The 13,643-nt window shown below is 49.8% G+C and overlaps 1 protein-coding gene across 1 annotated transcript in view; it reads right to left on the bottom strand.

The window, feature by feature from the left end:
- Window positions 1–339: 339 nt before the first annotated feature.
- Window positions 340–13,643, bottom strand: part of USP31 (ubiquitin specific peptidase 31) — a 28,351-nt gene continuing 15,047 nt past the window's right edge. Inside the window, exons 6-16 of the mRNA XM_075283777.1 lie at window positions 12,085–12,229; window positions 11,218–11,386; window positions 11,015–11,126; window positions 9,682–9,776; window positions 9,060–9,137; window positions 6,673–6,802; window positions 6,402–6,521; window positions 5,509–5,734; window positions 5,247–5,405; window positions 5,012–5,164; window positions 340–3,785 (exon numbers count right to left, since the gene is read on the bottom strand). Of these exons, the coding sequence (XP_075139878.1) occupies window positions 2,386–3,785; window positions 5,012–5,164; window positions 5,247–5,405; window positions 5,509–5,734; window positions 6,402–6,521; window positions 6,673–6,802; window positions 9,060–9,137; window positions 9,682–9,776; window positions 11,015–11,126; window positions 11,218–11,386; window positions 12,085–12,229 (2,787 nt within the window). The 3' untranslated portion in view covers window positions 340–2,385. The remainder of the gene's footprint in view (window positions 3,786–5,011; window positions 5,165–5,246; window positions 5,406–5,508; window positions 5,735–6,401; window positions 6,522–6,672; window positions 6,803–9,059; window positions 9,138–9,681; window positions 9,777–11,014; window positions 11,127–11,217; window positions 11,387–12,084; window positions 12,230–13,643) is intronic.

Here is a 13,643-nt window from a genome sequence, read left to right as displayed (position 1 = left end):
TCAGGCCAAGTGTCCGATGAGCTTTAAAGCAGAAGGCGCCCAGGGAGCACGACTACCAGGACTGATCCGCGAGGGATCCTGGTCACGACTTGAACCGATTTTCAATTACTGACCTATACAGGCTGTCAAATACAAGGCTATACTCCCATTCTAGTTGGTGTTGGGGGCGGACAGAGGGTCGTGTATGGGGGGGGGGGGGCCTGCAATAGAGCACTTCATCATGCCAATCCACCATTAATTCCATTCAATAGACCGCAGAGAGCAGCACAGCATTCAGGCTAAGGCAGAAAAGGTCCCGTACCGAAAACACGATTACAGTATAGGACTATACAGGGACTCCTCGCATCAGAGGGGACTAGGATTGGTATCAGCTCCAGGATCAGTCCACGAAATACTCCGACATCCCATATGTATTCAGTCTTAGATGACAGTGGTCCTGCCTAACCTTCTATATATATGTTATATAGATGCTATGTCCACCCCTAGGCCCCTGCACATGGTATATAGATCCTATGTCCGCCCCTGGGATCACCAACATTCCCCACCAGATGTTATATGGAGCAGGTCGGGTGTGCCCTGCCGATCGGTAAAACTCACTAATCTATACTGAAACTTCAGCTCTGCCGCCATGACATCCAGCAGAAATTTCAGTCCAAAATAGGTGAAAAGAAAGAATTGCAATAGTTAGAATAGGAATTGATCAGCTGAAGAATCTGGGAGAAACGCGTTGGTTGATAACAACGCCAATCTGATCCGATGGATCCCTAGACTATAAAGCCTGTTATTACGAACACCTCCGCTGCAATAACCAGACAGAAGAGCAAAACGCCGCCAATAACCGTAGATGCAAAGTAATAAAACGAGAACCCAAGTCTAACAATGACTGGTCAATGACACAACACACACACCAGAGATGCCGGCCACTTGCGGAGAGGGGAGAGCACCGAGTCCATTTCCATGATTAGTTTGCATAGGTTACAAGTGCGAGCACATTCAAACACTGCCATGCAAAAAAAGTGCCTGAGCCAAAGGGACAGAAGACTAAAGGAGGGGTCCGGCCGTACGCCGGCGGGGAGGGGAGTCCTACACAGCTCTACTCCGCATCCGAGCAGCCATGAAAGTATACAACGAAAGAAGATAGAAAACTATTCACGGTGTGTACGGGGGGATTTAGTGTTCTACTCCAAAATCGGCACCCACAACGTTTACACCTAAACTAAATGGGGGGGAAGGGGGAAGAAGAGCACCATGTGATTGGCAAAGGAATGGCGGTAAGAAGCCAACCGTTTGGAATGTCAGTTGCTGTACACGAAATGTATCCGAAAATCTCCAATACTGCTACAAAAGCTGCCCGGGGGTCTCCCAAATCCTTCCTGAGGTCAAGCATGTGGTTAAACACTGGGATGGTGCAGATATATTGTTCGTCGGCTACGATAACCCATATACCCTACGTCATACGTTACCATACGCCCAAAGCACGTATGGCGTCAGTCTTGCAGGGCGGCGACTATGATAAAAGCAGCTTCGGACTCTATAGGGTGCATGGAATAGCAGAGGGGATTTACAGATTTAACCCCTCCCTGTGCTTACCGGCGCTTTATATACAGAAAAGCGGTGCAATGATACTGCATAGACCGTATGACGAGAACACGAGGGCGCGCTAAGCAGTACACGATCCTACAGGGATGACGGGATCTGCAAAAACCACCGTTACAATGGGGCAAGGTGATCCGTTACTGACCGTCGGCGTTCGTTGGTTAGCTTACAGAATTATCTATACCTAGACGTAGATTAACATCGCTATTATGATATCAAGTAATATGACGGCGAATGAGCGGGATATGAGAAGTCGACACCACGGCCGCTTACCAAGGTCCTATAGGTTGCCCTAGAGGGGTGAGAATGACATAATGGAGGAAAGCCTGAAGCGTCGATGGAAAGGAATCGCTCCAAAGCCTTCCAGGAAGGGTCTGCCGTCTGGAGAAGTCTCCCCCATCCTTCATCCTACTCTCCTCGGTGCTAGAGTCATAGCCGGGCTTTGGTAAGGAAGGTAAGAGATAAAAAGCAGCAATCTGTTGACAGAAGAGAAAACAATGGTTCCTCCTCTTCCCTTGAGAATTAGGACAAGCGGGCACAGTTCAGCAGGACCGGCTGAGTAATACAGTTCATCTGCCGGTAGGGGGCGCATGGCTCGCACCACCAGCAGGTTCAACGCAACAAAAGTCAACTTCCATGCGCAAGCAAATGCTGGGAGAATACAAGGACAGGACCCTCACCCCCACAGAAGTTCTTAAAAAAAAAGAAAAAGTGCATACATTCCCAAACGACAGCGTAGGCAGGGGTAGCCTCTCAGGACTCGCGGTAGGGCTGCCCCTGCACCCTGGGTTACTGAGCTTTAGGCAATGGCTTTGACGACGATGGGAATTTTTTAAGGTACTTGTCCGAAGTCTTTTTCCCACCAGGAGATGACTGGGCTTGTCTTTCATCAGAGGAAGACTTGGCTTTATTTTGAGGTAAGGCAGAATGCTTTTTTGGACTTGGGGCCACCTCAGCGGTCGACGAAGATGTCCCGGCCTCTGGTTTGTCCTGACCTACCGCCTTGGTTCCTGTTGGTTTCTTAGATAACAGGCTCGTCTTCCCCAAGTCTGCCGACCGTCTATTCTCCTTCTGCCTTAGGGCAGACTTAAAGAAGCTCAGTCCTTTATCCTCCGACTTGCTGTCCCGCTTGAGACTGGACCGAGCTGCGGTCTGAGGTGTGCGGAGGCTAGCCATGGAGGAACTTCGTACAGTCCGACTATCTGCTGGAGTTTCGACGGTCTTGGGGTTCGCAGTACGGCTGCCACTACTGGCTTTGGTAGCGCAGGTCTTGTCGGAGCCCAAGCTGACTTTCGATCCCTCCCTGCTAAGAGTCTTTTCGGGTGCTCTATGCTTACCAGATGAGCTGGATATAGAAGAGGTTCTAGAAGAAGGAGCAGGCTTCTTAGGTGCTGGAGACGAGGTGTTGCCATGTGAAGAACTTGAGGATTTTTGCCTCTGCGGACACACAGGGGTTGAGGCTTCCTGTGGTTTCCCAAGATCTTTTTTCTGCTGTGTAGATGAACGACGTGTCGGAGTTCTGACTTCGCTCCTCTTGGTTTTGGAGACGGGTTTTGTACTACTGCTAGGTGGTGCGGACGTGGTCTTATTACCCTCCTTTTCTGGGGTACGTGTGGTCTTCTCCTGCCCAGACGACACTTTACTGGTTACAGGCTTCTTAGGCTGGACTTCTTCGCTCTGCGGTGACTCTCGGACTGGAGAAGAACTCACTGAATCACTTTGATCCACAAAGGCGATGTGGTTATTGTTATCGATAGGATCCAACGGGTTACTGCTCACGAGCTCGGCCGCCGTCTTTACCGGTGGCTCCGATGTTAAGGGTTTCTTAACTACCGGATCTTTCTGAGCACCACATTCAGCCACGGCCAACGGGGCTCGAGAGGCCGCACGATGCTCACGCCGAACACCTTCAAGATGATCGTGGAAGCTGCCAGACAAATTGCGAAGGCTTCCAAAACAAGACGTTGATACGTGGTCATCTGCCTCCCCGATCTTACTAAGAGAAGACCCGTGTATGGGGGAGTCTGAGGGGTGACGGCAGGACGTGGCTGCACGCAGGTGAAGTTTTGCTGCCAGTGACCAGGAGGGTCTAAAACCGTTCTCATTGGAGACAAGGGGACTGGTGACGGAGGCTCGGCCAGAGCTCTGACGCTGAACGCTACGGACGAATGGCCGGGAGGAGAAGCCACCTAATAGAGGAAAAATATGTGAAAAGTCAATGAATGTATAACACAATGCAGCAAATAAGAGAGGGAGGAGGGAAATTATTAAAGGGATTCTACCATTAAAATCGAATTTTCTTCTGAGTAACACGTCTATTCTTCTCCTACCTTTAGACGTCTTCTCCACGCCACCATTCCATAGAAATCCCGGTTTTCGTCAGTATGCAAAGGAGTTCTCTCGCAGCACTGGGGGAGGGCCTCAGCGCTCAAACAACACTGGGGGCGTCACCAATGCTGCGAGAGAACTCTCCAGCGCCGCCTCCATCTTCTACAGGAACGCCCTCTCCTCGCGTCTTCTTCTGACGCTGGGATCAAACTTCTAGGCCTCGGGCTGAGCCAACTGCACATGCCAGCGGCCACAAGAAAAATGGCCGCTTACACAGTAAGTAAGCGGCCATTTTCTTGTGGCCTGTGGGCATGCACAGTCGCTCTGCCCGAGGCCTAGAAGTTTGAAACCAGGACGGAAGACAACACAGGAAGAGGCCGTTCCTGAAGAAGATGGAGGCGTCGCTGGAGAGTTCTCTCGCAGCATTGGGGACGCCCCCAGTGCTGTTTGAGCGCTGAGGCCCGCTCCCAGTGCTGCGAGAGAACTCATTTGCATACCAACGAAAACCAGGATTTCTACCAAACGGTGGGGCAAAGAAGATATCTAAAGGTAGGAGGAGAATAGACTTTCTTAAGGCTATTCCTACGTGTGATCGACAAAAAATTCAATTTTAATGGTAGAATCCCTTTAAAATTTTGTGTGGCCACTGTCTATTTTCTGAACTGATCACCGCAGAAAACAATAATAATTCTGGCACATCCGCTGCCAGTGCCGGTCTTATTAAATTCGCTGGCTGGTTACAAACACGAATGACCCATAGCGCACCTCGTATAGGGGCAGTCACCAGCTTTCCAATCTCTTAAATAAACCTACAAGTCCATCACTGCAAAAATAAGCAGACTTACCAGCTGCGAGCCTCAGAAAGCTTGGTTGCAACCAAATGCAGTTCCCCCGTACCAAAGGAGTGGTCATGTGCGTGCAGGATCGCTATTGCATTCACTTCTAATACGCTGAGCGACACAGACAAGTACTGAGCTCCGTCAGCTCCATAGAAGTGAATACACACAGGGGATACAAGTTCCTGTGATCAGTGGTCAGATATGCCCGCTATCCTATAGGGTATATATAATACTGCTATATCTCTCACCATCATCCTCACTCCTCTCCCCTGTCAGTTCCACAGACTCCGCTAGTGATGCCAGAGACGTTCTTCTAGACGAGGCCGCTGAAGCAATACTGGGTTGTCGGCTCCCGGGAAGTCGAGAGATCCAGTGATCACATAGTGAGGAGCTTGTGGAGCCTGCAATGTACAAGGAGAAGGGTAAGCTTGATGCTGTACCAATATAGAGGTCAGCTTCACATTACGGTAAGAGAGAACTCACCTGCCACAGAACTGTTGGCGGACCAGGATGGCACCGCTGCTCTGCGCTGGTAGAAGAGGATATAGGCCGCTGGTTTACACACTTCATCCTCTGCCAGGGCCTGGACCTCGCTGTCGTCAAAGCAGTACCACATGCCGTCCACAGAGTTCTTACAGTATGCTGAGATACAAACAAGACGGTCACTACAAGTCGGCCTGCTGCAGCGGTTCCCATGACGGATATATTCTAAAACGCCAGGTGAATGAACTCTGCCTCTACCTACCTGTATAGTGCCCCCCCTGCATGGTCCCATGGTGGTTGCATACAGCATATAGATCATAGATGAAGTCCTCAGGGTCACGGCCCAGACCATAAGGACGTCTCCAGGGGGACCAGTGTGATGGGAGACTCCAGGAACTTTGACTGCGCTTGACCACATGGGGCGTCATATCCAATCCTACCAATGGGAAGCGGACCATGTTCTGCAGCTTCACCCTGCGATCTGCATCCTAGGAGAGCCAAGAAATGAATAAAATTACAGACAGGCAGATACTGACCACATTTAAGGCTCTTCCAGGTTTGTTAGTAAAGATAGCAATGAATTTGTACTAAATAGGATAACAGGAGATTTGACCTCCCCTTTTAGGATGTAAGAGGTCACCATTGGGCATTGTGGTCCCATCTGAGGTTTTGGCTAAAATTGAAATGGCATGAAATACTGAATAGCGGATACCAGCCTCAAGGAGGGCGTTCCGGGACTCACTTATTGGAGACCAGACCTTGGGGTAGGTCTTCATTACGTGTTATGTCGAGCACCAAGAACCTGCACAGATCATCTGGCTGAAGGAGACAAAGCTGTGACCAAAAACCCGCTGTCATCTGCAAGGAAACCTGGCACCAAGTGTTTCATTTACCTTCAGCGCCACTGGCATTACATGGCGACCATTGCAATTAATGGCTGTCCATGTAGCGTGCAGGGTTTCTGTTCTGATGATGAAGGACCCCAATGTGGAGCTTAAAACCTGACACCTGTAAGTGAGCAGGCGTTAGCGTCTCCGTCAGATCTATGGTCGGTAGGTTAGTAAAGCTTTCAAGCCTTATACACAGACAGCAAGTAAGCAGCAAATGGCTACGGTGACCATTAGCTTTACTGTTGCAGCGCAGACGCCATCTTACCTGTCGGAACCTTTTCAGGTGTAGTATGAGCACGTCGGGCAGGGTCCACAGGCTGAGTTTAATGCTGCCCTGTTGAAGCTGTTTACAGTGAGGGCAGCGCCAGGCATTGCCGGGAGCCAGCTGCAAATAGGCGGCACAGGCAGGTCAGGCAGATGGATTTAGAAGCATAAAATACACAGCATGGGCAGCAAAGTTATAACTTCTACCCAAAACAAAGTATGAGCTCTATCCGTCCAGCTCTGGACTGCGTCGTATATAGACATGCACTAACCTGCTCCTCTTTGGTATACAGCTGGAAACACTGCGAGAGGCTGCAGCACTGAGGCTGGTGATGTAGCTCCCGCTGCAGGCGCACGCTCTCAGAATCAGGGACATACTCCTCTTCTGTGTTCCCAAAAAGGCTGCAAAGATCACAGAGCAAGAGTTTTCAGCCATCAACATAAATCAGATTTCTAGTTGGATCTATAGAGAATCGGAGCATGTAATGTCCAGGCCCAAAATCTTAGCCATGATACCGTCAAAGACTAGAGCAATATCTGGTAAGTAGCACAAGAAAATTTTTACCTGGTTCTATGCTTTTGCATGGGAGAATGGAAGCAAAGAACCACCGCATGGATCCTGCACGAATATAACCAAAGACAAATGATCCAAAGCTACTACTATACTGTACTACCTGCAGGGACCTAAGAGGGGATGCCCAGGACCCCTTCATGTCATCACCCCTCCCATCAACCAGTCTATAGTCCTCGCTCCCCTGTACAACCTCTCGTGACCCCAGCGGGAGGATGCAAGAACCTTTCTCCAGGTCTGTTCTCCAAGGAACAATCCTATACTTTGCATTCGTTTCATTTTTACAAAGTTACATTCTGAAGCAAAAATGCAAGAAAGTGCCCATAAGTGTAGAATGCAGGGTAACATTGTTATAGTATTCCGGGTGTATAGGAGGGTATTATGCGATTTTAGTCGAAGAAGATGGTTTAAGCTACACCCATAGTAACTCAGTGGTGACCTACAGGAGATGACAGCACCACGAAAAATCTGCGTAAACATGCACAATAGGGATAAGTCCTTGTAGCCGCTCTCCGGCTACAGTCACGCGTAGCATCTTAAAAAAGCAAATGCCTCGAGACGGCCACTGCTGTGCTTGCGAACATCAAAATTGGTTCTTAGGGAAGAGGATTAAAGCGGCTGATGAGATGCGAGTTTCCCGCAAGCCTGTCATTACTGTGGGTAATGCTGTAAATGAGGAGGGATAAGGAGGAAGTGCTAGGCCGACTCTGGCTGCGAGCTGTCAGGGCGCGCTCTCGTGGAGTCTACAGGTTTCCTTCTGACTTCTCGTCACGTCATTCTGCCGGGCGCGACAACGTGTGACTGAAACGTGACGCATCCTACGTGTAAGCGAACTGCACTCACAGCATGGAGCGGGTGGGAGAAGGGGCTGCAGAGGTAACTAATACAACGAGGGAAGAAAAATTAGGCTAAAAGGGGTGACCCATAAAGAACACTTACCCACAGGATAAGTGAGAGGTGTCTGGACGCTGGGGGGTCTCACCGTTCACTAGAACAGGGTGCACAAGTCCCTATTCCATGTCACTGCAGGGTACTTTGTATTTCAGAAAGGTTTTCTATTTTCCATAGTATTAGGTAACACATATGGCAGACCTATAGTCTTTTATTAACCCACTGGCTGCTGTAGAGTTGTAACACAGGCTGGACTTCAGTACAAGAAGCTATATGTTATATGTACTCACCTCCTGCTCTATATCTTAACACGGCATCACTTAAATGGATATTGCCATGTGAAAAAGCTTTGGCGTATTGCAAGTATCCTTTCCCGGCTCAAATGGCTACGCGTGGACACACGGCTCTATTTAACGATGACTGAGCGCCTTGGTTTTGACACACAGCTTGTCGCCAAGTACCGTAAGACACTCACAACATGTCTAATTCCAGACAGCAACAGATGAGCGCCTCACAAGGAAGAGGCGAATCTGCCTGGAGAATCTTCAGACAAGCTTGTCACCGAGGCAATTACAGAGCAGCGCCGAACACCACAACTTAGTAGACATCCTTCAGAAGCCGCCTAATAAAACCAGACAGGTGTAACCTATACCAGCTGTGCTATCAAAACAGCGGCTCAAACTCGACAAGGCCGAGCCGGGATCCTGCCTGCGCACGGTTAGTCCTGACTCTGCTCACACCTTAGTCGGTTCTATTAGCGCTCATTAGAGTTTTGCGCTTCTTGAAGATTTTGGGTTTGAGCCTTGCAAAGCAGAAGCATGGCCGGCTCGGAAGTGTCTAAAGTGTATTCTATCTTATCTAATGACTTTGCAGCTACAGCTTTCTGATGTCAGCCATCGCAGGCTGCAGATAAACCAAGTAAAACGTATTCTGTAATGGGATGGATGGTCACAAACAACCAACCTTTCATGGCCCCCTTCGCTCTAGGTATTGCAGGCTGAGGGCACACGTTGGCAAAATGCAGCTATTAGCTAATGCCGAAACGAAGAAACGCAGCGATTTGCAGCACCAGCAAAGTGAGTGAGAAACGCAGGGGAGGCAAAAATGAAGCTTTTTTATCTGCATTTCACTACATAAGGCCGTACAGACTCCATGTTTAATGTAGTGCAAGGGTACAGGGTGCATTTCCATACTCACTATTCTTTAGTTTCGCGGTCCCATTCCACCACCAGCTTTACATGGGCTGCCCCACCAATACCACAGGATTTGAGAGCCCTGAAAGCATACAAAAATGCATGTTCCCATAAGAACAATCAGTGGGGGTGGGGAGATTTATCAAGACCGACCTTCACCCCACCAGTCTTTGTAGAATGGGAGGAAATCCACGCAAACACGGGGAGAACCTACAAACTCCTTGCAGATGTTGTTCCTGGTCGGATTCGAACCCAGGACTCCAGCGCTGCAAGGCTGCAGTGCTAACCACTGAGCCACCGTGTTGCCCCTTACCCCCTTGATAAGCCCCCTCGCCGGCCTCATTTATGATAGGACAGACACCTCCTCATAAATCCGGTGCATCAATGGCGGGGCCGCTGACCTCTAAGTATGTAGGGACAACCCCCCCAACACCCGGCTGACAATTTATTCCTAAATTTCGAGGAAGGCTAGCAGAGGAACACCACATTATATTATGATAATAAAGTATTCACTAAGCCGGACATGTCAGGAGCGGCGATCGGTGGCTTTGCTCCATCCCAGGTTATTATAGAACATCGTGAACCCCTGTATCATAGGAAGTGAGAAATCAGAGATGAGGACTTACCTTTCCACTGTGGGGTGGCACAGAGGTTTTTCTTCCTGAGGTAAGAGGTAAGTTATTCCGACAGCCGTAACCACCCGCAGGCTGAATGGACACACCTAGTATTGAAAGCACACATAAAACATGAGCAAGAATGGAAGGCCTGGCTAGTAAGAACATCAGATGATTTATGGGACAAGTCACCAGTATGGGGGTAGGACAACTAAACACCTAATAAATGTCCGTCCTGATGTGTAATGTAGTGCAGGGAGGAGAGGAAGCTCATGTCAGCCCCATCTTTATAAGAGCGGATCCTTGAGGTGCGGCTCGTATCCATCACCAGACCTCGGTCACCTAGTAAGGAATGGAGAGGCGGCCATGGCTGAGCGGAGCTCTTCATTCCGTAATATGGGAGGTCAAGTCGGATAATAAAAATCCAACTCAGCGTGTCCGTCGAGGTTAGCGGAGCCAGAATTGGGCTGATTTATTGGCCGAGTTTTATGACCCAAACTCAGCCGTGTGAGACAGGACCTGGCCAAGCATGCCATAGAAGTGAATGAAATGCACGGCCACTGAACAGCCAAACAGGGAACCCCTATTCTGGAGACAGCTGCAGGCCCAACAATGACAGGTTTGCCTCTGCCATAAAGAACTTTGAAGGGAACACGCCTTTAAAGGGATCCTATCATTGGACACCCTTTTTTTCTAACACTTAGCCTTATGGCCTTAAGAAAGTCTATTCTTCTCCTACCTTTAGATGTCTTCTCCGTGCCCCCGTTCTGTAGCAATCCGGGTTTTCTTCGGTATGCAAATGAGTTCTCTCGCAGCACTGGGGGCGTCCCCAATGCTGCCAGAAAACTCTCCAGCGCCGCCTCCATCTTCTTCAGGAACGTTCTCTCTGCGCATCTTTTTCTGTCCTGGGTTTCAATCTTCTAGGCCTCAGGCAGAGCCGACTGAACATGCCAGAGACCACAAGAAAATGGCTGCTTACACAGCAAGCGGCCATTTTCTGTGGCCACTTCCACAGCTTACTAAGTGGCCATTTTTCTTGTGGCCACGGGCATGCACAGTCGGCTCTACCCGAGGCCTAGAACATTGAAACCCAGGACGGAAGAAGACGCAGGGAGAGGGCGTTCCAGAAGAAGATGGAGGCGGCGCTGGAGAGTTTTCTCGCAACATTGGGGACGCCCCCAGTGCTGCGAGAGAACTCAATTGCATACTAACGAAAACCCGGATTTCTACCGAATGGCGGCACGGAGAAGACATCTAAAGGTAGGAGAAGAGTAGGCTTTCTTAAGGCTATTCCTATGTGTTAGTCAATGATAGGATCCCTTTAACAAAATCAGACCCCACTCACCTGAACACACACTGAGGGCCGCAAGGAATACTGCATTTTCTCCAAAATCTCCTTCTGCAGGACATCCCATGTGATGTTTCTCTCCAAATGTAGAACGAATGGCTGACCGAACCTATAGGAATTCAAGGAAAGTCATAAAAGATTAGGGCGCTGTAATACAGAACAATTACAGGACGCAACTCCCGGCTGGCGCGCGCTCCTACCTCTTGCCATGCTGCCCGCTGTAGGACCTGTTACACACCAGGATCACAATGCGATCTCCCACTCCGAATCTATTCATCGAAAGCCGTGTGGAGCCGGAAGAGTAGTGGGAAGACCGATTCTGGTCAATCCCGTTCCTTATATAGTTTTGGTTATTGTTCACACAGACTCCTGTTAGAGATGGGAAAGGGACTGTGAATAGCAGCTTCCCAAGGCTTTGTTCACACCATACGCGCCCTGTGTACCGCAGACATTTGCATTATCAGTAATATGTACTGTTGACATTGATACTCTGTTTATATTCCTGAAGCCGCCACGAGGGGGCGCTAATGAATGCATTCAGCTTAATAACATTACAGAATGCAACAAGTTCCATCTCGTCGTGATAGAATTTTAGGATTTCGCTCTAGGGTTTTGGAACTTTTTCAGAAAAACAAAGCGATAACTTATAAGATGTAGTAAGAAAATCAGCATAGGAAGTAGCTGACCCCCTTAAAGGGGTTGGCCAGGGTCCTTAATTCTGATTCTAAGGGTTCCGACTGCGGGTAAGGTCAACAGAACCGACCCTTCGTCACTCACTGATACCTGTACTATGGGATTGGCTTTACTATAGTACATTGGTGCATGGTAATAGGACAGGAGGGAGATAGCAGTGAAACCCAGGCGCTGGTTCTGATCACATAACGCAGGGTCGGGACCAGCCTAGGTAACCCCTGTAACTATCAGGGTCGGGACCAGCCTAGGTAACCCCTGTAACCATCTCCCACCTTATGTGATACTATTAATCAGGAGAGAAATCCGCGTAAGTGTGACGGTATCGAGACCATAAAGGGAGAGGATACAAACTGTACGGTCCTCCATGTTATTACCTCTCTGGCCTAGGATTCCTTCAGAGCTGTAGATCTCTGGGGTCTCAAATGCAAATATACAGTCGCTCTCCTGGATAGTATCCAAGTCATCTGTGTCAGAGAAGGAGCGGTGGAAGCCATCAAAATACATTTCAGTTATTACTATCTGGAGCGAGAGGGAGAGAGAAAGAGGAGACGCAAAAGATGTAAGATGGACACAATAAAGAGAGAAAACCTGCCCCCGCCCTAGTGCTTACTGCAGGACGCTCTGGAATAAAAGCGGTTAACACGGACATGTGTATACGGTATATACTACTGCAATGTGTACCAAGTGAGACCTAGTGAGATATGGCGGAGAAAATCCTACTAATATTATAAAGGTGAAAGTTTATGTTTGTTCCTCAATCACGCAAAAACTGCTCAACCAATTTGCGTGAAATTTTCCACAAACATAGTTCATAGGCAGGACTGAAAGATAGGCTACTTTTCAGAACAATCATGGACATACGTTCTTGGCAGGGGCCGCCGAAAACCAGAACTCATAGCAGCAGGTCTGCAATCTCACACACTTCACTCCCTATTGCGGCCTCCGGGCTAGCCCCTAACCCCAGGCGATAACATTTACATACGCTTTCACACTTCCCCGCTCACGTTAAGGTTACTCCAGCCGCTTCCATGCTCCGGACCCGGCATCTTTGCCGAACACCAGTGCAATCGGGATCCTTGACACCGCCCGGCCAGCCACAGCAACTACACTGCATTTGCAGGCGCATGCGCACATTGCCGACGTACACAACGTCTTCCGGGATGCCACCACTTTGCAGCTGTAGCCTAGGCCGCAGCGCCGGAAGTCTTTGGCAGCCCACGATAGTCCCCGCCGCTACACTAACTTACTGGCCTTACACCTTTCCGACCCTCCAGCTTAACTATGGTGAGTACGCCGTGTCATTCAGCAACGGGACAGTGCATGTGCCGGCAGGGGAGTGAGGGGATTTTGCGGAGGGGGCTAAACAGGGGGTTTTTTTTTTTTTGGGGGGGGGGTGCCCGACAGGATGGTGGCCTGCAGAAAAAGGGGGGGTGGGGGGAGGTTGACCTGGGGTGCTGCGTGCCAAGGGAGAGGGGGTCTGGGGCGCTGCAGGGGGAGGGGGGGGCCGCGGAGAGGATGGGAGCGTAGGGGGTGCCCGGGGCCATGGGGGAGAGAGGGGTGCCAGGGTGTGAAGGGGCACGCGAGGGGGGAGGGTGGCTGCGGGGAGCCAGGAGCAGCCAGTGGATAAAAAGCCCGCGGGGACAGCAAGGAGCAAATGGGACAGGGGCGCCCAGGAGAGGACATGGCGGATCATAACCAACGGCGAATAGCGAAATATCAGCGGCTCAGCGCCAACTCCAACCCGCAGACGAAGTCGCGGGCAGACGCTAGTATTCACATAAATACATACATAAGACATTACATGTTGTGATTCTGCACTAGGAACAGCTTATTGTAGTCTGTGATTGAGTAGAAGTCCACAGAACCGGACGACAACTCCTGTCGTGTCATGTGTTGCTCGACACACCCTGCAACGCGCCATTCAGGACTTGTG

Source organism: Leptodactylus fuscus, chromosome 8, assembly GCF_031893055.1.
Source record: "Leptodactylus fuscus isolate aLepFus1 chromosome 8, aLepFus1.hap2, whole genome shotgun sequence".
NCBI lineage: Eukaryota > Metazoa > Chordata > Amphibia > Anura > Leptodactylidae > Leptodactylus > Leptodactylus fuscus.
Note: the sequence above shows the minus strand (reverse complement) of the source record. Positions and strands in the feature narration are given on the sequence as shown.